The sequence below is a fragment of the Mirounga leonina genome, unplaced genomic scaffold (assembly GCF_011800145.1).
Source record: "Mirounga leonina isolate KUSES-001 unplaced genomic scaffold, KU_Mleo_1.0 Mir_83, whole genome shotgun sequence".
In the NCBI taxonomy this organism is placed as follows: Eukaryota; Metazoa; Chordata; class Mammalia; order Carnivora; family Phocidae; genus Mirounga; species Mirounga leonina.
Genome location: NW_023270826.1, coordinates 769,751 through 795,526, shown reverse-complemented (window position 1 = coordinate 795,526; position 25,776 = coordinate 769,751). Strand labels below are relative to the sequence as shown.

General features: G+C 37.7%; 1 protein-coding gene across 2 annotated transcripts; it reads left to right on the top strand.

Moving 5' to 3' along the window:
- On the top strand, positions 1-21,833 carry LOC118002818 (proteasome subunit alpha type-6). 2 transcript variants are annotated; one of them, XM_034993414.1, is made up of 7 exons: positions 1-270; positions 12,480-12,574; positions 13,054-13,135; positions 13,898-14,053; positions 18,244-18,422; positions 19,705-19,799; positions 21,610-21,833. In XM_034993414.1, the coding sequence occupies exons 1-7, from the start codon at positions 195-197 to the stop codon at positions 21,665-21,667; spliced, it is 741 nt and encodes a 246-aa protein (XP_034849305.1). In that variant the 5' UTR covers positions 1-194; the 3' UTR covers positions 21,668-21,833. The 2 variants fall into 2 exon arrangements, with proteins under 2 accessions (XP_034849305.1, XP_034849306.1); XM_034993415.1 differs by lacking the exon at positions 12,480-12,574 and having other exon boundaries at positions 191-270.
- The last annotated feature ends 3,943 nt before the right edge of the window (positions 21,834-25,776 follow it).

Here is a 25,776-nt window from a genome sequence, read left to right as displayed (position 1 = left end):
CCCCAACCAGGGGTGGGGCCTCGGAGCTCTCTCGGCGCCTGAACGGACGCTAGAGTCGTGAGTTCGGCGCGCAAGAGCGGATGAAGCCGGCCGGCGCCCCGGAAGTAGTCGTTGCAACTTCCGGGGGGATTTGTACGCCTGGTGCGGGAGCTACGAGGTTCAGAGACAGTGCTTGAAGTATTGGGGGCGGCAACATGTCGCGTGGTTCCAGCGCTGGTTTTGACCGCCACATTACCATTTTTTCACCCGAGGGCCGGCTCTACCAAGTAGGTGAGTGAACCGAGTCTGCCTTTGGTCCACTCGAATTGCTCTGTCATGGTATGGCCTGGAGCAGCCAGACGCGGCCGGAGTGTAGTCCGCGGCTGAGGCATGGCCGGAGCTGGGACGGGAGAAAGGCCGAGGCAGGGTCCAATCCCATGGAATTCCCACTCCTGCGTGGAGGCAGGGATCGGGAGCCCGATGGCTGAAGGCCTCGGGCTCTTCGGGGTGAGCGGCCGCACCGCCTGGACACAATAAAGAGTTAAGGAAGGTAGCCTGACTCTCGCTTCCTGACGCCTCTTCACGTGTTCTATTTTGGCCTGGGTGGGCCCAACGTTTGTACTTTTCTAAAGGATAATTGGCTCCTTAACCTTGCCATTGAAACGCTCCTCTCCGTTTTCCTTTGTTTGCAACATGCACTTTTCGTAGTTAATTCCACACGGGCATTTAGAACCTTTTATGTGCCAGACGCTGTGCTGCTCCTAGGGGATGCAGAGATGTCAGACACTCTCCTGTACTGACGCTCACAGCTGAAAGGGAGTGACAGATACGTAAACAAACGAATAAAAAGAAAAATAAAAAGGGCCAAATTCAAAGTATCTACAGGGTTCAGGACATCTTTGGAAAACTGCAGATTGAATGAGTGGTTGTCAATTCTAGAGAAACTAGCATCCCCTTTTCCCACATCTGAATGTTTCTAAATAGTTTAAAAGCTGGTTCTGAATTGTAGGTGAGGTACTGTGAACTAGCTGTTTCCTGAAAAACAGCTTTAGTGGAAATAAACCCTAAACTAGTTATCATTCCTTCAATATAACAGTATATTTTGTTGGATTGAAGCGCTGTCAGCGTTTAGGTTATAATTATAACCCGGATCCTTAACCTCTTGCCATCTGGAGAATCTGATTTATATCTGGCCCCGTGATCCTTTGATTTTTGAGTGAGTTTAGCACCTCAGTGCTTTGGGGAGGACAGTAATATCATCTGTGCTTGGAAATCATAAGGAGAGAGTTGGCATATAAATGAGGTTCTCTTCACCTGTAAACTTTAGAATTAGATTTAAAGATAACTTGGAATGAAACTTATCCTGTATATGGCTACATACTGTGTATAATGTAGCAAGAAACAAGGGTAATTCAGTAACCCTTTTAACTCATACCCAGTTGAAAAATAGGATCAAACAAGAGAGATGATAACTGTATCCTCAAGAAAGTTTCATTTTTAGTTTTTTTCCTGAGTTTTAAAGAATTTTTCTGTTGGGTCACTGCTTTGAATGTTCTGTTTTGTGGTTTTTAAATATGTGAAACAGGAAAAGTCAGATCTACACTTTGCTTTTCTATACCATATTGTGAAATCCAGCCATAAAGCGTAGTTTTTAATGCTTCCCAGATTTGGTGAGTAGAAAGGCTGGATAGAGTGTCAGTTAAATAATTTTTTAAAATTTGGAATAAAACATGTGGTCCAAAACAAGCTTAATATATAGACAGGATGATTTTTCAGGTCTTGCTTGTTGAATAACACATTGTCTCTGCTATCAGGGCACTAATTAGACATTGCTAGGAAAAGGAAAGTGAAAGAATAGTTAGTATGAGCAAGCAGTATAGTGGTGAAGCGTTGAGGCCCTGGAGCCATACCTGGATTAAGATCCCTGCATGCTCCATACTAGCCAATTTGGGCAAGTGATATATAACGTTAGCCTTAGTTTCTGTTCGTAAAGTTGGGTTAATAATTCCTTCTTGTGTGGTTGTTTTGAGGACTAAATAAGATATATGTAGAGTACTTAGCACAGTATTAAGTGATCAGTAAATGTTATTAGGTGCCTCTTTGATTATTTGGCTCTTGTTTTGGTGTATTAGATTAGTAGCTTTGTAGACATGGAGTATTTCCTTTTTTATGGTCCATCCATGCTTTGTTCTCTAGTGAAATAATTGTACATTATGATAATACTGTAAATGCTGTTTGAGTTTATAAACTTTAGAATCCATCAAAGCATATAAGAATTACAAGTGCAAATTGTTAACCTTGATAATGGGAAAATAATAGAGCAAAAATGGGGAAATAACAGGGAAGGAAAGATTAATGGGAAGGTGAGTGTATGCTCCTCATCCTCCATAGTTGGTACTCAAAAGATAAATAATCTAAAATTGATAAATCAAAAAATAAAGGTATAAATTTAAAGTTACAATGCTAACCATAATTATAAACAAACTGTTGACAGTGTTTGCTCCCAGGGAGTAAGAGAAAGATTTTTTATTGTCATTTGTGCATTTGTACTCTTTAGTAACTATGGAAAAATTTCTTTTAATGAATGTATTCGGGTGTGTGTGTGTATGTGTGTGTAAACTGTAGAGCTATACACAGAGCCCCTAGCTTTAATGAATGTATTCGGGGTGTGTGTGTGTGTGTGTGTGTGTGAACTGTAGAGCTATACACAGAGGCCCTAGCTTTGAAATCTAACTAAGGCCCAGGTGGGACAAAGTAAACCTGATTAATGGGCGCCTGGGTGGCTCAGTTGGTTAAGCTACTGCCTTCGGCTCAGGTCATGATCCTGGAGTCCCGGGATCGAGTCCTGCATCGGGCTCCCTGCTCGGCAGGGAGTCTGCTTTGCCCTCTGACCCTATCCCCTCTCATGTGTTCTCTCTCATTCTCTCTCTCTCAAAATAAATAAATAAAATCTTAAAAAAAAAAAAAAGTAAACCTGATTACTTTCAGGCTTTTCTCTTCTGCTTGCTGATCCTTTGCTGGATAGATCTGGCAAGGGAGGGGAGAGGAGTGGCACTTGAATTTACCTGCCAGGTGGATATGAGCATTGCCTCGTTGCATCTAAGGGAGCATATTGATAAGGAACAGGAAAGAAATGGACTAGTAGAAATAGACTGGAGAGGACAGTTTTCTAATCTAGAAATACCAATCTGGCATTGGTATTGAAGCCAGGATTCCTGGGTTCAAGTCCTGCTCCATACCAACTATGAGAACTTTTCTTCATGAAAATAATAGGGCTTACAGGGCTCTAAGGATTTAATGACTTAATGGATGCAATGTACATAGAACAGTATCTGTCACATAGTTAAGTGCTCAGTGGCTGATAATGGACTGAGAAGTACTTACTGTTTGCATCTTTTGCTATAAAAAAAAAAAATACTCGTTTTAAAGTAGTATTTCTGAACCCAGACTTCTCATGCCCTCTTTGAGTTAGATTTGAAATGAAATATGTGTCTTTACATAAATACATATGTATTATAACTACACAAAAAAGTAATGAGATCAAGCACTATGTTTTCTTTTTTTTTTAAGATTTTTTTTTTATTTATTATTTGACAGAGAGAGAATGAGAGAGAGCACATGAGAGGGGGTAGGGTCAGAGGGAGAAGCAGACTCCCTGCCGAGCAGGGAGCCCGATGCGGGACTCGATCCTGGGACTCCAGGATCATGACCTGAGCCGAAGGCAGTCGCTTAACCGACTGAGCCACCCAGGCGCCCGCACTGCTATGTTTTCAGACCTCATATTCTAACCCCCATCCCCATGCCAGTGCCAGAATTTCTAATGACCCCACCTGCTTAAAGATCAGGGTGTTTTTGTTTTGTTTTTTAAGATTTTATTTATTTGAGAGAGAGAGAGAGCACATGAGCAGGGGGCAGGGCAGAGACGGAGAATCTCAAGCAGACTCTGCGCTGAGCGCAGGGCCTGTTGTGGGGCTCGATCTCACAACCCTGAGATCATGACCTGAGCCAAAACCCAGAGTCGGACACTTAACCAACTGAGCCACCCAGGTGCCCCAAGATCATGGTATTAAAAGGGTAATATTAGGTGGCACTATGAAATGAGATGCACTTTCCATTTAGGTTACAAGGTTAGGAGAAGACCAAAGAATGAACAGCTTCCAAAAATCTTAATAACAAAGAGTTTCTAACACGCAGCTTTGAAATTAAATAGAGACATATTCTGTAGAATACCTACCTTGCCCCAGTAGAACAACCGGTTCTTTTTAATAACTAAACTTCATAGAATGTATAGACCTCTCAATTCATTTTTATTTTTCCAGCCTAAGTTTATGTGGGGGAAAAAAACATTATCTTAAAACTTAGTACAGCATTTCAAACAAAATTATGGGCGGGAAAAATCTTGAGTTACAGTCTTGTAATTGGCAGAACCTCAGAATCACCTATAGAGGCCTTGCAAAGCCAGTGTCCATAAGGGGATGTGCATCTCTGTTGTTGCTAACGTCACACTGAGGAGGTCATACTATGAGCCATTGTCTGGCATTGTGCTTGTCCTCAACACTTTTGTCTCAGTATCTTTTATATTGAGCCCCCATTTTTTCCTAGTATTATACAAATGACTCCCAGAAAAGTTGGGAAAGTGTTGGGGAAAAGTATAAGGAAAGAAACAAAGTGAGTAAGAGATTACTGGGAAAGAGAAGTCTCTATACAAAACAGTGATTTATTTACCATTTTGTTTGTGGTCATGGAGGCAATGTACATTCAAACCTAATGACTTATTGTTAGGTTGAACCATATGAAACTGCTGATGTTTGACTTTTTTTTTTAACCTATAAAAGTGGCTGTCTCATGGTTCAGCCTAATACTTACAAATAGGTATTTTACTATGTATTTACAGTTACAATTTAAGAAATTGGAGGCTTGGGATTGAGTGTAATTCATTATAACTTATTCCATTTAAAATGGGAAATGGGCTATCAGTTATCATTGTCTTGCATAATTTTGGACATTCAAGAACAGATTATGGAGATTAACGTAATAGTGTTTGTTAGTTTGTAAGTTTCTGAAATTTTATCCAAAAACCCCAAAACCCCAGTCTTTAGTGATGGAAGTAGTGTTTAATATTTCCAACATTTTAATTCTGGCTTTAAAAAACAAATACACCTTTTAAATGCTCCCCTTATGCTGTTCTGTTTTTTTCTTAATTGGCCTTCATCCTCACTTATGCTGTAAACTATCATATTTTTACCCTACCAGTGTTTCTTTAGAGGATACTCTCGTTATTATGTTATCTCGAGATTCTTTATTCCAGCAGCTTCCATTTTTCTGGAAATTATTACAAAATATTTTATGGTGGTAATGTTATGGGGATTTATTTATACAAAATTTTATTGAAAAATACAGTGCAGCATGGTGAATACTAAAATAACAGTACAAGAAGGTTACTATGGAAAGTGACACCTGGGGCGCCTGGCTGGCTCAGCCAGGGGAGCGTGTGGCTCTTGATCTTGGGGATATGGGTTTGAGCCCCATGTTGGGTATAGAGATTACTCAAAAAAAAAAAAAAAGGAAGAAGGAAAGAAAGAAAAAAAAAAGTGACACAGCCAAGAAAGATTCGACAGAGAAGGTGAATTGATTAGATAAAGAAATTTGGGGGGAACCAGTGCATAGGTCAGTCAGGATAGCCAGAGCATAAAGAGTGACAACTGGAAGAGCAGATTATAGCAAGTTTTGAAGAGATCTGGGTGCCATGGTAGGGTTTGGACTTTGCTACTTGAGTTTTGGACATAGCTGGAAGAAAAATGACAAGATTATTAAGTAAGGTAGCAGGAGAGTTGAGTAGAATTAGAGTAGAAAGGGACTGATGACAGGAAGACCAATTAGGAGAGACTTGTTCCATAATCCATGTAAGCCCTAATGAGTGAACTAAGGTACTGAGAAAGGGTGGAGAAGAGGAGACTCTTGAGTTTTATTTTTAAAATTTTGATTATGGAAAATTCCAAACAAAAGTACATAGAATAGTATGATGACCCTTATATACCCATCACCCAGCTTCATCAGTTGTGAACATTTTGTCAGTCTTGTTTTCTCTTTATTCCCTTTTGCTTGCCCCCTCTCTGTTAGAGTATTTTAAAGCAAATCCTAGATACAAATGAACATTTCTCTGTTGAGAGAGAAGAGGAAGTCAAGGATGGTATGCAGGTTTGTAGCTCGAGTGGTTAGTAAAACTGTTGAGATAAAGACTGTAAAGAAGCAGGTATACAGAGAAGATTAATTTTCAGAAATGCCTGTCGGAGAAATAGTCATTTGCAAGTGTGGGTTCAGAGCTAAAGATGACACAGTTAGTAGTGATCATATAGGATAAAATCATCCCGGGATAGGGAGAAATGATAGAATCCCGGGGAATACCAGTATTTAAGGACCTGGCTGAGGAGGTAAAAGCAGTGAAGGAGACTGAGAAGGGAAGTTCAGAGAAGTAGGAGATGAAAAAGTATTCTTAACTAAGAACTTTAAATTAAAAATCAGTTCCTCAGTTGCATTAGCCACATTTCAAGTGCTCGTTAGCTACATATGGCTGATGACTATTTTATTTGACAACACTAATCTATATAGAGAGGGAGATAGAGGACTTCTTTTTTTTTTTTTTTTAAAGATTTTATTTATTTATTTGAGAGAGAGAGAATGAGAGAGAGCACATGAGAGGGGGGAGGGTCCGAGGGAGAAGCAGACTCCCTGCTGAGCAGGGAGCCCGATGCGGGACTTGATCCACGGACTCCAGGATCATGGCCTGAGCCAAAGGCAGTCGCTTAACCAACTGAGCCACCCAGGCGCCCGGTAGAGGACTTCTTTAATGAATCCTGGCAAATTCACAGTTGTATTCTCTAGTGAGAAGCATTTTTTATATGTAAAATATTTTTTATTTTGTGGGACAAAATTTTATTTATGTGGTGATGGGAGTAGCTCTTTTATGACTTTTATCTAATGCATTATTTTTTTAAATCTTTTTGCATTATTTAAGCAGATCAGATAAGTAGTGTAAGTGAATGAAAGAGGCTGGGTGAGATATGACAAGGAGTGGTGGAAACTGTGAAAAACTGCAAAACATGTGTCAGCCCTAGGTGATGTTCACTGTGTAAGGATGAGGGTTGGGGCACCTGGGTGGAACAGTAGGTTGAGTGTCTGACTTGGTTTTGGCTCAGGTCTTCATGATCTCAGGGTCATGAGATGAGCACTAATCAGGGAGTCTGCTTCTCTCCCCTCTCTCTCTCCCTCTGTCCCTTCCAGCTTGCGCATACTTGCACGCATGTGCACTTTCTCTCTCTCAAATAAATAAATCTTAAAAAAAAAAATGAGGGTCAAGTGTTACCCCAGCTTTTTTTCCTGAGAAAAACTAAGTTCTGATTTTATTTTCTCTGACTTTTAAAACCTTCCTAGAAAACCCTGCATTTTAAACCAACTTGAGTAAGCTGGATTGGGCCCATGGCCAACCTTCAATTTAGTATATATTGGTTGCAAATGTAATTTTAAATTTCCTTGGTTCCTACTTTATTTCACTGTCCAATCTGGATGTGGAGGGGCAAAATACACACTTCTAAATGCTAAAACTAGCGGTGAAATAAATGCTATAGAAATTCAGAGAAGGGGTTGAAGGATCCCATCGGTGATAATCAGAAAGTATCCGTGGGAGCTGGAAGAGGCTTGGGGAGGAAGGGCAAGCGCTGGCTAAGCGGAGATAAGAGTGAAAGGGCACTTGAGGCAGGACATGAAGAAGCAAAGATATGGGAAAGATCGGATTTGTAAATGAAAAATATAACGTAAGAGGAGAGTTGGTAAATGTTGCAAACTAATATCCCTCTACAGCCATAGATGGATTATTTCTTAGGCCAAAATCATGTTCTGAGCAATTGGGTAATAACAGCAGGCATTTGGAAATGTGGTGCTGAAATTAGGCAAGGTCAAGGATAGTGACCCAGATAAAAGAATCATCTGTATATAAATGACTCTTCTTAATATTGCCTTATTTCTGTAATGTCTATAATGATAGCCCCTTTCTTATTCCCAGTACGAGCAATTTGTATTCTCTTATTTATTTATTTTTTGTATTCTCTTATTTTCTTGATTAGTCTGGCTGGGGGGTTTATTAGTTTCCTGTGGCTGTCGTAACAAATTACCAGATTTGGTGGCTTAAAAAAGAAATTTATTTTCTCAACAGTTCTGGGGACCAGAAGTCTAAAATCAGTTTCCCTGGACCAAAATCAAGATGTTAGGCAGGACCTTAGGAGAATACATTCCTTGCCTCTTCCACTTCTGGAGGCCACCAGCATTCCTTGGGTTGGGACTGCATCGCTCTACTCATCAAGACCAGCATCTTCAAATCTCTGCTCCCTCTTCACAGCACCTTCTCTGTGTAAAATCTCCCTCTCCATCTCTTGTATAAGGATACATATGATTGCACTTGGGGCCCAATGGGATAATCTCCCCATTTCAAGTTTGTTGTTTTTGTTCAAAGAATCAATTTTTTACTTTCCTGACTTCCCTTTTTGTTTATTTTACTGATTTCTGATCTTTGTTGTTGCCTTTTTTCAAATCTGGGTTTATTTTACCTTTCACTAAACTTCTTAAAGTAGAAACTTCGATCCTTGATTTTATACCTTTTCTAATATAAACAAGGCTAGCATATTAGTTTTCTATGATGCATAAAAATTACTACAAACAGCAGCTAAAAATAACACACACTTATTAACTCCAACAATTTCTGTGGGTCAGGAGTAGCCTGCCTAGGATATCACAAGACTGTAATCATAGTGTTGTCCAGGTTGTGTTCCTGTGTGGAGGCTCAACTGGAGAAGACTCTGCTTTCAAGCTCACTGAGGATTTTGGCAGAATTCCTTTCCTTTCAGTATAGAACTGAGGGCCCCAGCTGCTTGCTGGCTGTTCACTGGAAGATACCCATGGTTCCTTGCCATACAGCCACTTAGCAAGCCAGTAAGAGGAATCTCTAGAGTTAGTCTGCTAGCAAGACAGAGTCTTTATATATAAATGTAGTTTTATTGATAAATGAGGCACATACAGGTACAGTTAAGGACTGAAATTAGACTCATTTCACAGGTAAATCAATTTGTAAGTTCACTTAATATCTATAAATGCCATAATTGTTACCTCTGATAATACTTTATTTTATTTTATTTTTCTTAAGATTTTTTATTTATTTATTTGACAGAGACACAGCGAGAGAGGGAACACAAGCAGGGGGAATGGGAGAGGGAGAAGTAGGCTTCCCGTTGAGCAGGGAGGCCGATGCAGGGCTCGATCCCAGGACCCTGGGATCATGACCTGAGCTGAAGGCAGACGCTTAACGACTGAGCCACCCAGGCGCCCCTACCTCTGATATTTTAGATCCAACACTATCTGCCTACATTTCACTTATATTTATGAAGGAATTGGAATTAGTTTGGGTTTGCTCAAAAGCATTAAACTGTATTAGCTAAACATTTTTATTTTTAAATTTTTGCATATTTCTCATATTTGGGGCAGACATTTACCTTTGTAAGACAAAACAATGTGTTAGAAAAAGATGATGGTAGAAGAAATTTTATCATGCTATGGAAGATAACCTACTGCTTTTATTTTTAAAGCAGTCTTCTATAATGTAATCAGGATAATGACATCCCATCACCTTTGCCATATTCACTTTGTCAGAAGCCAGTTACAGGTTCTGTCCACACTGAAGATGAGGGCATTACACAAAGGTGTGAACACCAGGAGGCAGGGATTGTAGAGAGTAGGCCACTTTAGGGTCTGTCCACCATAGCCATGAAATTCCTTCTTTCAGCTGCATCCTACAAATTCTGATATATTATTACCAGTCAGTTCAAAATACTTCTAAATGTCTCTTACGATTATTTCTTTGATTCATGAATTACTTAGAAAGGTGTTTTAAAATTTTCAAATATTTAGGGATTTCGGTACTTTAAAATCCATTGAGACTTGTTTTATGGCCTCTAATATATGCTCCATCTTAGTAAAGGTACCATGTGCATTTGTATTATACCATGTGCATGTATATTCTTCAGTTGTCCTCAGTAGTAGTCTACAGATAGTAGTGAGGTCGAGGTGCTTGATTGTGTGGTCCATATAGTGTTTGTCTATTTTGTGTGTGTCTATCTATGTCTATTTCACTTGTGTGGTGGTGGTGTTAAAATGTTTAACTGGATGGGTTTGGCCATTTCTCTTTTTAATTTTGTCCATTTTCCTTTTATGTATTTTGAAGTACTCTTACAAGGTGCATATACATTTGTGATTGTTGTATCTTCCTTATGAATTGATTTTTCTACTTTGGAAATGTACTTGTTTATCTCTGATATATTGCCTTGAAGTCTCTACTTTGTCTGATGTTAATATATATAGTCCCTTCAACTTCCTGATGCTTACTGTTTATATGGTACTCTTTTTACCATCCATTTATTAAACTGTGTCTGTGATAGATAACCATGTTTGAGTCTTGCCTTTTTATCCATTCTGACAGTTTCTGCTTTTATTTTTATTTTTTTTTTTAAGATTTTATTTATTTATTTGACAGAGAGAGAGCGACAGCAGGAACACAAGCAGGGGGAGTGGGAGAGGGAGAAACAGGCTTCCCGCTGAGCAGGGAGCCCAATACGGGGCTTGATCCCAGGACTCTGGGATCACGACCCAAGCTGAAGGCAGGTGCTTAACGACTGAGCCACCCAGGTGCCCCCAGTTTCTGCTTTTAATTGGAGTCTTTTGTCCATTAATATTTAATGAAGTTGTTGACTTGGATTCTGCTCTTTTCCTCCAAACAATGTTGATTTGTTCTAGCAGGCAGTTAATTTGGATGGCAACTCAAATCTCATTTTCTTTTATCCTTAGCTAAGCTGCCTAGAGTCTGTCTTGTGCATGTGTGGTTATGGAATCACCCAGAGATTTGGATAACATATATAGGTTGGGACTCTCCCTCTCTGGCTCTCTCCTTTCTTTCCCTTATTTTCCTGCAGCTGTAGTTACCCCCAAACTGTTCTCTAGTTCTTCATGCCAAAGAGACTGAATTTTCTATGGGTGTTTAGCCCTGACCAGGGCCTGCACTCGGTCTGTAAGCCATGAAGACGGGAAACTCACTTCATGCCATTTCCTTCTTCCAAGCATTGTCTCCCCCTCCAGAATCTGCCCACCTTTGGCCACTTTCTGGTGCCTTCAGGTAGTTGTTTTGTTTAGAGTTTACAGTTTTTAGCTGTGGAGTTTTGATCTAGTAGAAGCTTTTTGGCCATATGAGAAACAGAACTGAGAAGCATTTTGAAACATTGTATTTTAGAAGTTATTTGTGGTGTAATGGGGTGGTAAAAATAAGCAATTGTAATCTAATTAAATCTGAGCTAAATTTGAGGATTTCCCTTATGGTAGAGTCATTTTACTCTACTTTTCTGTCTTCAAAATATAGCCATTTTGAAATATTTGATAAGGGGTTTTTATTATAGCTCCTATTAAAGGAAATTCTTTGGCATAGATAGTATCTTTTTTCAGCTGGTCCTCATTACCAGTTGGCTTTTGAAGAGATGATGAGGCCAGGCTTCAGACCCAATGCCCGCAGTAATACTTGACAGAATTTTTAAAACATCTATTATGTCAAAATATAGATAATGATTGGAGTTACGAGTATTTTTTTCTTTTACATTATCTTCTATATTCCCCATATTTTCTACAGTGAGCATGTATTTCTGCTGTTGTTTTTATAATTACAAAATACATGTTTAAATTAGATTTAAATATTATAGAAATACATAGCATAGAAAGGAGTAGTCTCATCTGTAATTCTGTCTTCCAGAGGCAGTCACTATCAGCTATACTGCATGATGCCAAAGTAGTTTGTTTGCATTCTACCACTTTGATTCATCTGTTTTAACCTAGGGAATGGTCTGACAGCAGCTGGAAGTTCACAAGCTGAAGTTTGTCATAGACAAACTCAAGGATCCTTGTTTTAGGTATCATGAAGATTGGAAAAACCATGATCCAGAAAATTTCAACTTGGTAGGGAGAAAAAAAACAATGCAGGGTAATCTAACAGCAATTAAAATTGCATAGAGTCAAACTAGTTACTGGCCAAAATTAACAGAACTAGTAAATCTGGAGAAAATTTAGAGCAACTGGAATTTGACCCAGGAAAACCAGATTTGGTAGAAATAATGGCCACAAAACAGACTTTTAAAATGATAAGATGTAATTGATAAAGATTTGATATGATAAATTAAGTCTTTATTGGAAATTTGGTACTTGATCCTGATGAAAATGATTACAGTAAACTAAAATGGAAAGAAATGGAGTTGGTTTAACTATGATTTATTATTATCATTATTATTATTATTATTTTGACTTTGCAACTAACTCCGTGTTAGTTCATATAGCTCTAGCTCATTCTTTTTAATGACTGCTTTTATGCCATTGCATGAATCTAATAATTTATTCCACCTTCTCAAAACACTATTTTCCAGAATATGCTTTTAAGGCTATTAACCAGGGTGGCCTTACATCGGTAGCTGTCAGAGGGAAAGACTGTGCAGTAATTGTCACACAGAAGAAAGTACCTGTAAGTAATACTGCCCAGATAGCCAATTGTTACAGAATATAATGCAAGGATTTTTTATGAGTTTGTGCAAAGGCATATGACTACCTCTATACATTCACATTATTCTTGCTTTGCCTCTATTTTCCTGTTTCATTCAACAAGTATTTACTGAGTAGCTATGGACGGTTTAACTGAGTAGACAGAGTTAATATATTGAGCTTTGTGGTATGATTATAAGTACAGTGGGAATTCTAGGTCTTTTGTCTTCGGGGACCTTGAAACAGGCTTTGGTGAGCTATAGTTCTTTCCCACAGGAAACCTGTCATCTAAATAAGGAAGACAGAGTCTCCTCCCTGCCTTTTTTAAAAACTGATTTTATCTATAAAATGAACAGAAAACATATATTACATAGTTTATTGCTACAATTTTATAGTATTTTTTATCACTGCACAGAGACCTCTGGTTTTTAAAAAGTTATCTTGATTTATTTTGTTCATTAGGACAAATTATTGGATTCCAGCACAGTGACTCACTTATTCAAGATAACTGAAAACATTGGCTGTGTGATGACAGGAATGACAGGTAATTGGCTCGATGTCTACTTAGATTTGTTATTTTCTTCAAATTATTTTTGAGTTTTGTATTAATTTTTAAAAGGCTCCATTTAGTGCCTCATTGGCAAATAATAGGAGTAGATTTGCAGTCTTCCAAGGCTAATATCAGTATATTCAGAGTACTACGAGGTTTTTGAAATTATAAGTATAATAGAATTAGATCTCTGTTGCTACTGCTTTCAGTGAAACTGGGCTGAAGCCCCTCTCATGGACATTGATTTCATATATAGTTAATAGTTAAAGGAGATGCAAGTATATTTCAAACCTGGTAATAATGACACTGTTAGAAGTAAATGAGAATTATAAAAATTACTTTGGGTTTCTATTTTCTAAAATCAAGGGAAAATTCAAGCCTACAGAAAAGATCAAGAGAAACATTATTCTCTCTCCTTAAAACTTGTTCTTTTGGGAATTATTAGCTACCTGCAGGAACTATTTTGACAGCTGATGAAGGGCTCAGCATGAAAGTCCAGTGCTGTGTGTGGAACTCCATCTTTTAAAAATGTTTTCCTTTTTTGTCATGTACTTGTTGCTGAGTCATTGACTATTCATTAGTGATAGAAAAAGCCATAGTGGACCACTTCTGCTTTTGTTAAGTCATAGTGGAGATTTTATATATGTGTGTGTGTGTGTGTGTGTGTATTTTTATATATGGAAAATTGAAAATTGTCTGATTTTGAGGTTCACTCTTTCCTCTAAAGTAATAAACTTGGGTTTTTTATGCTCTAAGCTGACAGCAGATCCCAGGTACAGAGGGCACGCTATGAGGCAGCTAATTGGAAATACAAGTATGGCTATGAGATTCCTGTGGACATGCTGTGCAAAAGAATTGCTGATATTTCTCAGGTCTACACACAGAATGCTGAAATGAGGCCTCTTGGTTGTTGTAAGTATGCTAAGAAGACTCCCAAAGAATTGATGAATTACATGGGTTTTTTTTAGAGAATATGAATAAAGTTATTGCAATAACACTTGGGTTCTGAACATGTGGTTTTTGGAAATTATATAAGATGAGGAGCTCTTTATAATAAATCAGCAATGAAGAGTAGGTTTCACAGTAGTATTTTAGGCATTATCTTTTTTTTTTTTTTATTCTTATGTTAATCCCCATACATTACATCATTAGTTTTAGATGAAGTGTTCCATGATTCATTGTTTGTGCACAACACCCAGTGCTCCATGCAGAATGTGCCCTCCTCAATACCCACCACCAGGCTAACCCATCCTCCCACCCCCCTCCCCTCTAGAGCCCTGTTTGTTTTTCAGAGTCCATCGTCTCTCATGGTTCGTCTACCCCTCCGATTTCCCCCGCTTCATTCTTCCCCTCCCGCTACCTTCTTCTTCTTCTTTTTTTTTTTTCTTAACATATATTGCATTATTTGTTTCAGAGGTACAGATCTGAGATTCAACAGTCTTGCACAATTCACAGCGCTTACCAGAGTACATACCCTCCCCAGTGTCTATCACCCAGTCCCCCCATCCCTCCCACCCCACCCCCCACTCCAACAACACTCAGTTTGTTTCCTGCGATTAAGAATTCCTCATATCAGTGAGATCATATGATACATGTCTTTCTCTTTTTGACTTATTTCACTCAACATAATACCCTCCAGTTCCATCCACGTCGTTGCAAATGGCAAGATCTCATTCCTTTTGATGGCTGCATAATATTCCATTGTATATATATACCACATCTTCTTTATCCAGTCATCTGTCGATGGACATCTTGGCTCTTTCCACAGTTTGGCTATTGTGGACATTGCTGCTATAAACATCGGGGTGCACGTACCCCTTCGGATCCCTACTTTTGTATCTTTGGGGTAAATAACCAGTAGTGCAATTGCTGGATCATATGGTAGCTCTATTTTCAACTTTTTGAGGAACCTCCATACAGTTTTCCAGAGTGGCTGCACCAGCTTGCATTCCCACCAACAGTGTAGGAGGGTTCCCCTTTCTCCGCATCCCCGCCAACATCTGTCGTTTCCTGACTTGTTAATTTTAGCCATTCTGACTGGTGTGAGGTGGTATCTCATTGAGGTTTTGATTTGGATTTCCCTGATGCTGAGCGATATTGAGCACTTTTTCATGTGTCTGTTGGCCATTTGGATGTCTTTGGAAAAATGTCTGTTCATGTCTTCTGCCCATTTCTTGATTGGATTCTTTGTTCTTTGGGTGTTGAGTTTGATGAGTTCTTTATAGATTTTGGATACTAGCCCTTTATCTGATATGTCATTTGCAAATATCTTCTCGCATTCTGTTGGTTGTCTTTTGGTTTTGTTGACTGTTTCCTTTGCTTTGCAAAAGCTTTTTATCTTGATGAAGTCCCAATAGTTCATTTTTGTTAGGCATTATCTTTTAAGCTTTAGATGCTATTAGACTTTCTACCAAAATATTTCTTTTAAGGGTGTCTGATTTGAAAGATCCGAGTCACTGTCATATTGGGCTGTTGTTGTTCTGGGGGTTTTACTGTAATTCCAGATTACGCTTTCAATGGAAATGCCTATATTAGGCATCTTAACACTGTAGATCTTTTTTTTTTTTTTTTTTTGACCACCCTAAAGAATCAGGCTCACACACATATTCCTGTGATTCATATTTTTAGACTACATTACCTTTAAAAAAAATAAGTAAAATTCTCTTGGGAGAGAGATGAGATTTACTGATTTTAGATTTAATGTAGTACAGTAGCCTAAAAAAATCAGCACATTTGTTTCTGTGTTGTGTCATTTATGAGAATTATCACTGTAATGATTTTTCTTCAATATCTGACCCTATTTTTGGACTCTCATATGAGAATGCTCCCTCAGTTTCTTCAGTGATACTCTTCCTCACTCTCATCCTCTTTTGCTTTTCTTTTAAATGTTTTTGCTCACCAGGTTTTCTCTGTGGTCATTCTCTCCCTCTTGGTTCTGTCTGGGTGAGATCACCCAGAGATCACCCTTGAGTTCATGCTTTCATTTACTACCTGTATACAGGCAATCACTGCCACATTAGCATTAGCCCAGTCCCTTCCTCCGTGTCCCGCAGATACTTCAGACTTGAAATCATTGCTATTTTCCTACTTTCATCCTCAATTTCTCTTTGCTATGCTCACTCCACCTTCCCTGGTCATCTGGTTAGTCATTGAGCCTTACCATAATATCTCTTCCTTCTTCATCATCTCTTACCTTTGCTGCCTAATTTATTTGTCTCTCTTCTCCCTTCTCTCTCTTTCCTCATCTCTCTTCCATGTTGCTACGTAATTATCATTTTTAAATCAAATTTTGGTTGTTGCTCCCTAGAAAAACTGATTCCTCGTTGGATATAGTGTAAATTCGAAACTCCTTAATACGATGTGCAAGACCCCTGATAGTTTATTCCCAGGCAGCCTCTTGCACGTCCTGCTTTCCTTTCTCACCTGACGTGCCAGTAGTATATGGGTCTTTTGTCATGGTCTGGGTGTGCTGTTACCTTACATGTCTTGATGCCTTTGTACGTTGTTGTTCCTTGTGCCTTGATTGCCTTTCATGTCCTTATCACCTATGAAACCCTGTTCATCTCGCAAGACCCAAAGTAGAGAAGTGTTTGTTCCCCCAGAGCAGTAAGTGGGTACCTCTTTTGTGTTGCCATGTACTTTGTGTATATCAAGTATAACATGTAAAGAAAATTACAGGGTGACATAACCTTTGAATAAAACACAGTTACCTGATCACTGTCATAGTGTTTATCAATTAAATAAGGTTGAAAATTCCTCATTAGTAGACTCTATAAGACATCTATAAAAGTGAATAAAGTAATTGGTTAATACTGAATGTTAAAAGAGAGGACACTCCAAGCATAGCTTGGAGATATTGCAGGTTCAGTACAGACCCCTGCGATAAAGCTAATATCACAATATAGTGAGTCAGATGAATTTTTTGGTTTCCCAGTGCATATAAAAATTATGTTTACGGTATAATCTTTTAAGTACACAATAGCATTATATCTAAAAAGATAATGGACCATACCTTAATTTTAAAATACTTTATTGCTAAAGATGCTAATATCTAAGCTTTCAGCAAGTCATAATCACTGACCATAGATCACCATAATACGTATAATAATAATGAAAAAGTTTGAAATATTCCAGGAATTACCAAAATGTGACACAGACACAAAGTGAGCAAATCCTATTGAAAAAATAGACTTGCTCAACACAGGGTGGTTACAAACCTTTGTTAAAAAAAAAAAAAAAAAAGGTATCCGCGAAGCGCAACACACTATAAAACGAGGCAGGCCTTTATATAAAAGAGGTTCAGATCTAGAAATAGAAGAAAGCAGGAGTTAAGCCATTCCTTAAATACTTTATTACCTGCTTTGCTGAGTAGAAAGAAGTTTGGGGGCGGTATTTATTTTAATTATATGTCATTATAACAATATGATTAGATTTTTAATAACAAAGTTTATGTACAGAATTTAGAATTTGGTTTCTCTTGACTACTGGGGAGTGTATACCAGCAGTATCAAAGTTGGGCAGTGTGAAGATAAGGAAGTAGCCTCTGTATTTCACTTGGTGCCAGCATTCCCAAGGTGTATTCCATACACTTTTAGTTCCCTGGAGCCCAAAATTCTTAAGAAGCTTAAGCTCTTAAATTAAAAAAAAAAAAAAAGAAAAGTCTTCCATGGTCAAATAAATTAAAGAACTACTGAAGTTCTAAGTAAGTCAACCTACGTAGAATATTTAACATACTATTATATATTATTTTCTCTAAAAGAAAGTATATGAAAAATATGCTTCCCAAATTTATTTGGTAATATTTCAGGGGATCAAAGAAACATGTTTTGGGTAGTAGCAAGGATTAGAAAATTGTAAATTACACTTGTGATAGTTCAGATTTTAAAAACATCTGTGATAAACCTTTGGCGAAATGGAAGTTTCTTGGTTACCTAATTTATCTATAGTAATAACCTGTATTTCATCAGTTTTTTAAAGCAAAATACCTATCCTAAAATAGATGGCCAGAATAATGATCAACAACAGCTTTATGACAATACTAAGAGAGAAGAAATTGTGTTGTACAAAAGTATAAGCTATTTAATGAGGGTCTTTCTTTTTAGGTATGATTTTAATTGGTATAGATGAAGAACAAGGCCCTCAGGTGTACAAGTGTGATCCTGCAGGTTACTACTGTGGGTTTAAAGCCACTGCAGCAGGAGTTAAACAAACGGAGTCAACCAGCTTCCTTGAAAAAAAAGTGAAGAAGAAATTTGATTGGACATTTGAACAGACAGTGGAAGTAAGTTAGCCAAAAGGAGCTGACTTTTTTTTTAATGCTATTAGAATAGTGAAAATCATTGTATAATTGACAATTTATAAAGGCTATTCCTGGGTTTATCACATGAGCCAGGTTTGTCAGCTTCATAGAATTGGTGTCATTCAGCCGACATGGGAACAATGAGGACTGCTTTTATTGACTTAATTCCCTATCTCATTTCATAATGTATTTGAGACTGCTTTCAACAAAACACGTATAAAATGGGAAGATGTAACTAAAAATAAGAATCAAAACTAGGGCATAAGACCTGCATGGTTGTGACTCAAATTAGGCTTAACCTTCCTAGTAGCAAAAGTGAAAAAATTTAGTGATGTTACTCTTATGGCCCTAAAGGGAAAACAGCCACATACCAAATTCTCAGGGAAACAAACATCTGGGTAAAAGAATATATGCTCATAGGATAACTTGGCAGAGAAAATCTATCTGGGATGCAAAAGTAGAGCTCACTTAATGCAGGGATCTTAAGGGGATTATTCATTACGATTGGGACATTTTAAATAGACACAACAAGCTAAAATTCTTATACAAATATTTAGTAACCTTAGACTAAGGAAGCCTCTTATTTACTGCCAAGAGGTTAAAAACAAAAATTTTAGTGGATTTTGGAAAGGAGGAGCTGAGATGCAGCCATTCTAAAGACTAACAACATGATTCTGATAAATGACAAAAGAAAATTGCTATCTGATACTTTTATGTTTGGTTGGCAGTATTATCTCATTTATACTAACAGGAGATATAAAGCTAGTTCTCATCTGGGAGGTACTGTGCCCTGTTTAAATGTTTCTAAAAGGTCTTTTTTACTTGCAGTTCATAATTACATAAGTAATTAATCACATCAGATACAAAGCCACTTAAATACATTCTTAAATTTTTTACTGTAAATTTTCCATGAAGGAAGACTGTATCGTTCATGTTTATCCTCTCCCCCTTCTCACCCCAAGTGCTTAGCATAGTCCCCAGCATGTAGTCGTCATCACGCAAATAGACTATTATGTGTAAATCATCCTGTTTCGTTTGATGGACCCCTTTCATTTATCTTGAATTCATATAAGCAAGTTCTTCTCATTGGCAGGCAACATATTAGAATTAAGCAATATGCCAGTAACGTGGCTATAGAAATGTATCACTGAAACATGAAGCAAAAATGAATAGCTTGTGGTTAACTCATGTTTTGAATAAGCTTGGAATGAGAAAATCTTGGAATCTCTGGAAAATACAATTTTAATCTTGGTACTTTTTTCAGACTGCAATTACATGCCTATCTACTGTTCTATCAATTGATTTCAAACCTTCAGAAATAGAAGTTGGAGTAGTTACAGTTGAAAATCCTAAATTCAGGTGAGTTATATTTTCGGCCAAGTGCTTAGAGAAGTTTGCCAAGAGGTAAATTACAGCCTAGAAAGGTAGAGGTGTATGGGTCCGTTTATCCTACAACTTGGGGGGAAGGCATTTTTTTGACGTAGATTTACAGTTTTTTCCTTCAATATTTGAGAGATCTGTTTTAAAATTTATTGGAAGTCCCTTTAAGACAGACATAACTGCTTTTCTCATTTCAGAGTGGTTTTATATCTGTATCAGAGGCAACATAAAATAACCTTCTCTATGTTAGGAGTAAAGTAAGCATAAGTGTTTTCCTTTTTTTAGCCTAAGGCCAATAGAAATTCATCTCCCAGAGTAGTAGTAGTATTTAGTTTTTTGAGGTGGAGCTTTGATTATTTAGTGGTTAGTTAAGTGGAGCTTTGAAGAGCAGTATGAAATACTGATCTACATTAGACCCTATCTGGAGATCTTGGGAAACCCCAAATTTTGAATACAGCTAATTGAATTACAGATGCTGGATGCTTGTCTGTTCTTACTAAGTGACTAACTCCCGAAAATCAACCTTATAGCTTCCATGAGTCAAATCTGTACTGGGTGCTTAACATATACCATCTCACTTAATTCTCCCAGAACCCTGCAAGGTGGTTTACTTATTACCAGGAACCTGGATGTGCTTATGAAAAATATTTCAGTTAAATCCATAGATGCAAGGAAGTGCTGGAAGGCATGTTAGCTATTATTTGTATCTACTCTTAGGTCACAGTTACACGGACACTTGGTCATGGTTAGGGGTGGGGAAAAAGGTGGTAAACTAAGCTTAACTGGCTTGAAGAGTTTTTTGTTACTATGCTTTTTTTCCCCCCCAATTTACTCTTTTTGTTGCCTGCAGGTAAGTGATTTAAACATGAACGATATAAGAAAAATTCATAGAATTAAAAAAATTGTGAATCCTCTTTTTTTTTTTCCTGTAGAAAATAGTTGTATGTTTTGTTTTGTTTTAGCAGTACTGTTCTAGCAGGAGCAGTTTATGAATCTGCTTAAAGGACCTGCAGGTTCTTTTTTCTTTTCTATTCTGAGACCCTCTGATAGCTTTTAACATTTTGATTTCCATCTATTAGTTAAATAGGTAAGAAACCAAAGAACTTGTATCTTCAGAAAGTTCTGAAGAACTTTATAAATTTGATGGTAGGAAGTATGCTTAAATAATAACTACAATATATAACATAAGCATCAACAACTACTATATAAATTACTTATATTGCCCCAGTCTGCACTAAAAAATGTCACTTTGACGAATTTCACTGTTTAGAAGTCCAGCAGTAATAGGTCACATTAAAGGTTGCCGAGCATTTGATTTCTTTGGAGGAAATATGTGTTCATCATGAAGTGCCTTGTCTCTCAGCTGACAGAAACTTGAGTTACACAAAGTGTAAAGGCATTTTGACATAGGAGCTAAAATAGAATACATGAATACATTATGTATAGTTAGCTTTATATTTAGTTTAATTATTTTCTATCATAGCTGCAACTAAAAGGTCTTATTTTCAGAAGACCTAATTTTTGATCTGATGTCAAAGAAGTAAATGTTTTTGTATATAGATGAAGTTGATAAAATATTTGGGAATTCTTTCAAAATAATCTGAACGGATGAGTGGTGGGTATACAGATTTTTAAGATAGTAGCTATAAATTATTGATAATTGTTGAAATTGGGTGTTAGGTACACAGGAATTCATTACTATCTATTCTTCCATGTGTGTTTGCAATTTTACATAATAAAAGTTTTCAAAAAGTAAAATGGTTGTGGGTTTTTTCCCCTTGCCTTCTAGGATTCTTTCAGAAGCAGAGATTGATGCTCACCTTGTTGCTCTAGCAGAGAGAGACTAAACATTGTAGTTAGTTTACCAAATCCATGACGCCACTTGCCTGTGTGGTAGCAACAGACCAACATTATGGAGGCCCCTGGATTGAAAAAGGAACCTCTCCCACTCCTGCCCTGCCGCTGAAGTGGTTAGGACTCTGTATAAATAAAAACAGTGCTTTTGGAAAATAATTGCATCTTGTCTTAATTTCCCCTCTAGTTTTAAGTAGTAAGCCTCTTGGTGCATGCAGACTGTTAAATGTTCACCATCCCCACATTGTAGCTTTACTCATTTTGTTGACAGAGATCCAAGTTTCTTTGGCTTCAGGAACTTAACGGGCAGAAGTTTAAACTATAGTTATACGGCCTAACTCATAAATGGCAAACTAAAAACTCTGGTTTCAAAACTTGCTCTGACTGTAAGCTGGCGTGTAAGGCAAGGCCTTTATTTTCAATACTTCATTCATTCGAATGGGATATTTCTGAACCTAGACTCCAAGTGCTCTTGGAGGTTTTAACTATAGTGAAAAGATTGGCATTATTATTATTCAGAGGTTTTGACATACACATTTAATCTGTACTCCATAAGATCCAGTATTTTTAAGAGCAACATTGCAGTTACCTTTGAGAAACAGTAGGGCTTGAAAGTAGAATATGTGTATGCTGCCTTAAAATTATTTAAAGCAGACTTTAAGGAATGGGTCTATAGTAGAGATGCCACTATAAACAACATTAAGGGGAAAAGTATATTCAGAATAATTATTAATGAATAGAATTAGGTTTTTAAAGATTTAGTTATTTTGGAGAATGTGGAGGGGGGGGGGGTGCAGAGGGACAGAATGTTAAAGCAGAGCACCTCTGAGCACAGAGCCTGATGTGGGCTTGATCTCAAGACCCATGAGATCATGACCTGAGCCAAAACCAAGAGTTAGATGCTTAACTGACTGAGCCACCCAGGCACCCCCTGAATTAAGGCTTTTTTTAATCCCCATAGTGGTTCCCTGGTGACCTGAACCACTAATTGTTATAGATGATCCAAAAATCTTGAATTTCTAAGGTTGATACATTTCATGTCCTCATCTGTCCTGGGTGAGACCCAGGACACCTCACACAGGTGAATATGGCTGCTGGTCTAATACAAATCCCTGGAGTCAATTGCTCCTGTTTCTATAGCCACCAGACCAACAAAAGGGAAGGCCATGTGAACTTGTGACCACTAAAAGCAGGAAACTTCAACCACATCCTCTTCAGAGCTGAGTCATTAGTTGTAAAGTGTCCTAAAGGGGAAGCAAGGGGCTGCTGGTCGGATTACCCATTGGTATCCACTAGGCTCTGTAAAGGTACTGCCATTTTGAAAGTGGGGTCTGTATAGACTCCAGGCCTACTCCCCTGAATAGACAACTGTACCCTTGGAGCCTTGACCGACTTCACCATTATGGAGTCATGGATGAGAGATTAGCAAATAACTTGGTTTTTCTGTAAGAAAATACCTTCTAGTGATAGAAAATTAAAATTACCTCATTTGTTAGAAAAGTAAGTTTCTACATTATGCAAGATCTAGATGAATTAATAGGGGTTTTTAAAAAAGATTTTATTTTTTTTTTATTTTTTTATTTTATTTATTTTTTTTTTTTAAAGATTTTATTTATTTGAGAGAGAGAATGAGAGAGAGAGCGAGCACGAGAGGGGGGAGGGTCAGAGGGAGAAGCAGGCTCCCTGCCGAGCAGGGAGCCCGATGCGGGACTCGATCCCGGGACTCCAGGATCATGACCTGAGCCGAAGGCAGTCGCTTAACCAACTGAGCCACCCAGGCGCCCAAAAAGATTTTATTTTTAAGTAATCTCTACACCCAACGTGGGGCTCGAACTCACAACCCCGAAATCAAGAGTCACACGATGTTACTGAGCCAGCCAGGCACCCGAATACAAATGAATATTTGACATTTAAAGGGATATGTTGAGACACTCATGAAGGTGAAGCTATTTGGATAGACATCCAGCTTCTCTTGGTACCCATCTTCAATGAAGAAACAGCTCTGAACCATTTAGGCTATAAGGGAACAAACCAGGTACTTGTTTCCTTCCTTAGATCCCAAATCTAAGATTTAGATTTATGCCACAACCAAATTACCACATTAAGAATATTCAGTATCTCCCTTAAAAAATGCTAGAGTTAAATGTGTTCTGACCCTCTACTGCATTTCCAAAATAGAAAATCTTAACAGCTAATATCATGGTGAATTCATGTTAGGCACTTCCACTGAAATCAAATGTGATCCCAGAATGACTGCTTTTTTCCATTTATTTTACTTACATTTCAGAAAATCCAGCTAAAAAAATAAATGATTTATCAGAAAGGAGAATTATAATTTGCTGTTTAGACTGTTCACCTAAAAAGAAGGCAAGAGAATGGCCTAATGAAGTATTAGCCTGTATTGAGGCAGGCCCTATCTTCCATACAATATCCTTTAAACTGTTCTAAGTTTAAAGTTAAAGTGAGTTCAGGCCCCTAATCATGTGCCCACAAATTTAGGAAGCTGTTAAAACTCATTTAGCCTGACCATGACCTTTGCCTGGCACCCTTGAGTCCTTTCATATTCTAATTCAGAATTAATATCCAATAAAAGATGACCGGTACTTGGGAAAAAAAAACCAAAAAAACTCATTTAGCCTCAAAATGTGTCCTGAACTACTGTGAGGCCATTTACACTCTTCGTTTATATTACTTTATCTCTGCAGAAATGTTAATATGTTCAATTATAGGGTGCTACTAGACTCCAGTGGAAGAGTTATGTAATATATTACCATATTACCTTCCTAAAATCCAAAACAGCAAATCCCAAATTGAATGCACTAAGGCTTCTTGATAAAGGATCATAGACCTATACTATCAATAGTCCCCTACTGCAAGTGAAAAAACTGAGCTCAATAAATTAATTTGTCCAGGATCACACAAGCAGTGATGACAGACCCACAACTCTGACCCCAAGACATCTTTTGTCCAGGCATTAGATGAAATCTACAATCACTTTTGTCAAGTTCTCCCCTCCCCACCATCAGGAAAGTAGCTAGATTCAAAATTCTAAAAAATACTACTACTGTATACCAAGAATAACTGCTTCAAAAATAGAATATATCCTCTCTATAAAGTAATTATATGATACATATAATAGAATATATTCAGGTCAACAGAGGGAGTATTCTCTCTCAATATATTTTGTTGTCGCTGCTGCTGGTGTGACTGTAACTTTCTCAGAGATAGTTGTAGTCACATCAGCAACAAAAAAATTAAAGTCCCTAGGAATAATTCAAACTGGAAATACTGAACCCATATGATAGAACTAAAAAACTTGGCTGAGAGACATCCTGCTCCTGAATGGGAGTACTGAGTATTGTAAAGTCAATTCTTTTTCCAAAATAATGTATGGGTTTTAAGTAATTTGAGTCAAAATGCTAGAGGAAAGTTTTTTGAAACTTGCCCAGAAACAGACTTTGGCATATATGAAAATTTAATATATGATAAAATTAGCACCACAAGTTGATGAGAAAACTGGGGGTGTGAGGATGAGGAATGACTGTATTGGGAGAAAATGTTCCTCATCTTACATCAGAATAAAATCCAGGTGGCTTAGATAAATCACACACACACACACACACACATTTTTAAAGCAAACTACACCCAACATGGAGCATGAATTCATGACCCCAAGATCAAGAGTCACATACTCTATGACTGAACCAGCCAGGTGCCTAGAGATCATTTTTAAAAATCTTTAAAGAGAAAAAAAAAAGGAAAAAGGGGGGCAAAGTTTCAGTTAAAAAGGATCTCCAGATGGTGAAGTACTTTCTAAGCAGAAATAATAGATAAAATCATGAAGGGAAAAAAATCTATATATTTTGCTACATACAAATTTAAAGTTTTACTAACAACAAAACATCCACCATAAACAAAGTTCAAATAGTAAGAAAATATCAACAAGATATAAAAGTGTAGTAACAGGGGCGCCTGGGTGGCTCATTTGGTTGAGTGACTGCCTTCAGCTCAGGTCATGATCCTGGAGTCCCCGGGATCGAGTCCTGCATCGGGCTCCCTGCTTGGCAGGGAGTCTGCTTCTCCCTCTGACCCTCCTCCCTCT

Coding starts and splice junctions, on each gene's coding strand:
- LOC118002818 (XM_034993414.1), top strand. CDS start 195: ATGTCGCGTGGTTCCAGCGCTGGTTTTGACCGCCACATTACCATTTTT. Junction 13,136..13,897: donor TGTGATGACAGGAATGACAG/GTAATTGGCTCG, acceptor TTATGCTCTAAG/CTGACAGCAGATCCCAGGTA. Junction 19,800..21,609: donor GTTGAAAATCCTAAATTCAG/GTGAGTTATATT, acceptor CTTGCCTTCTAG/GATTCTTTCAGAAGCAGAGA.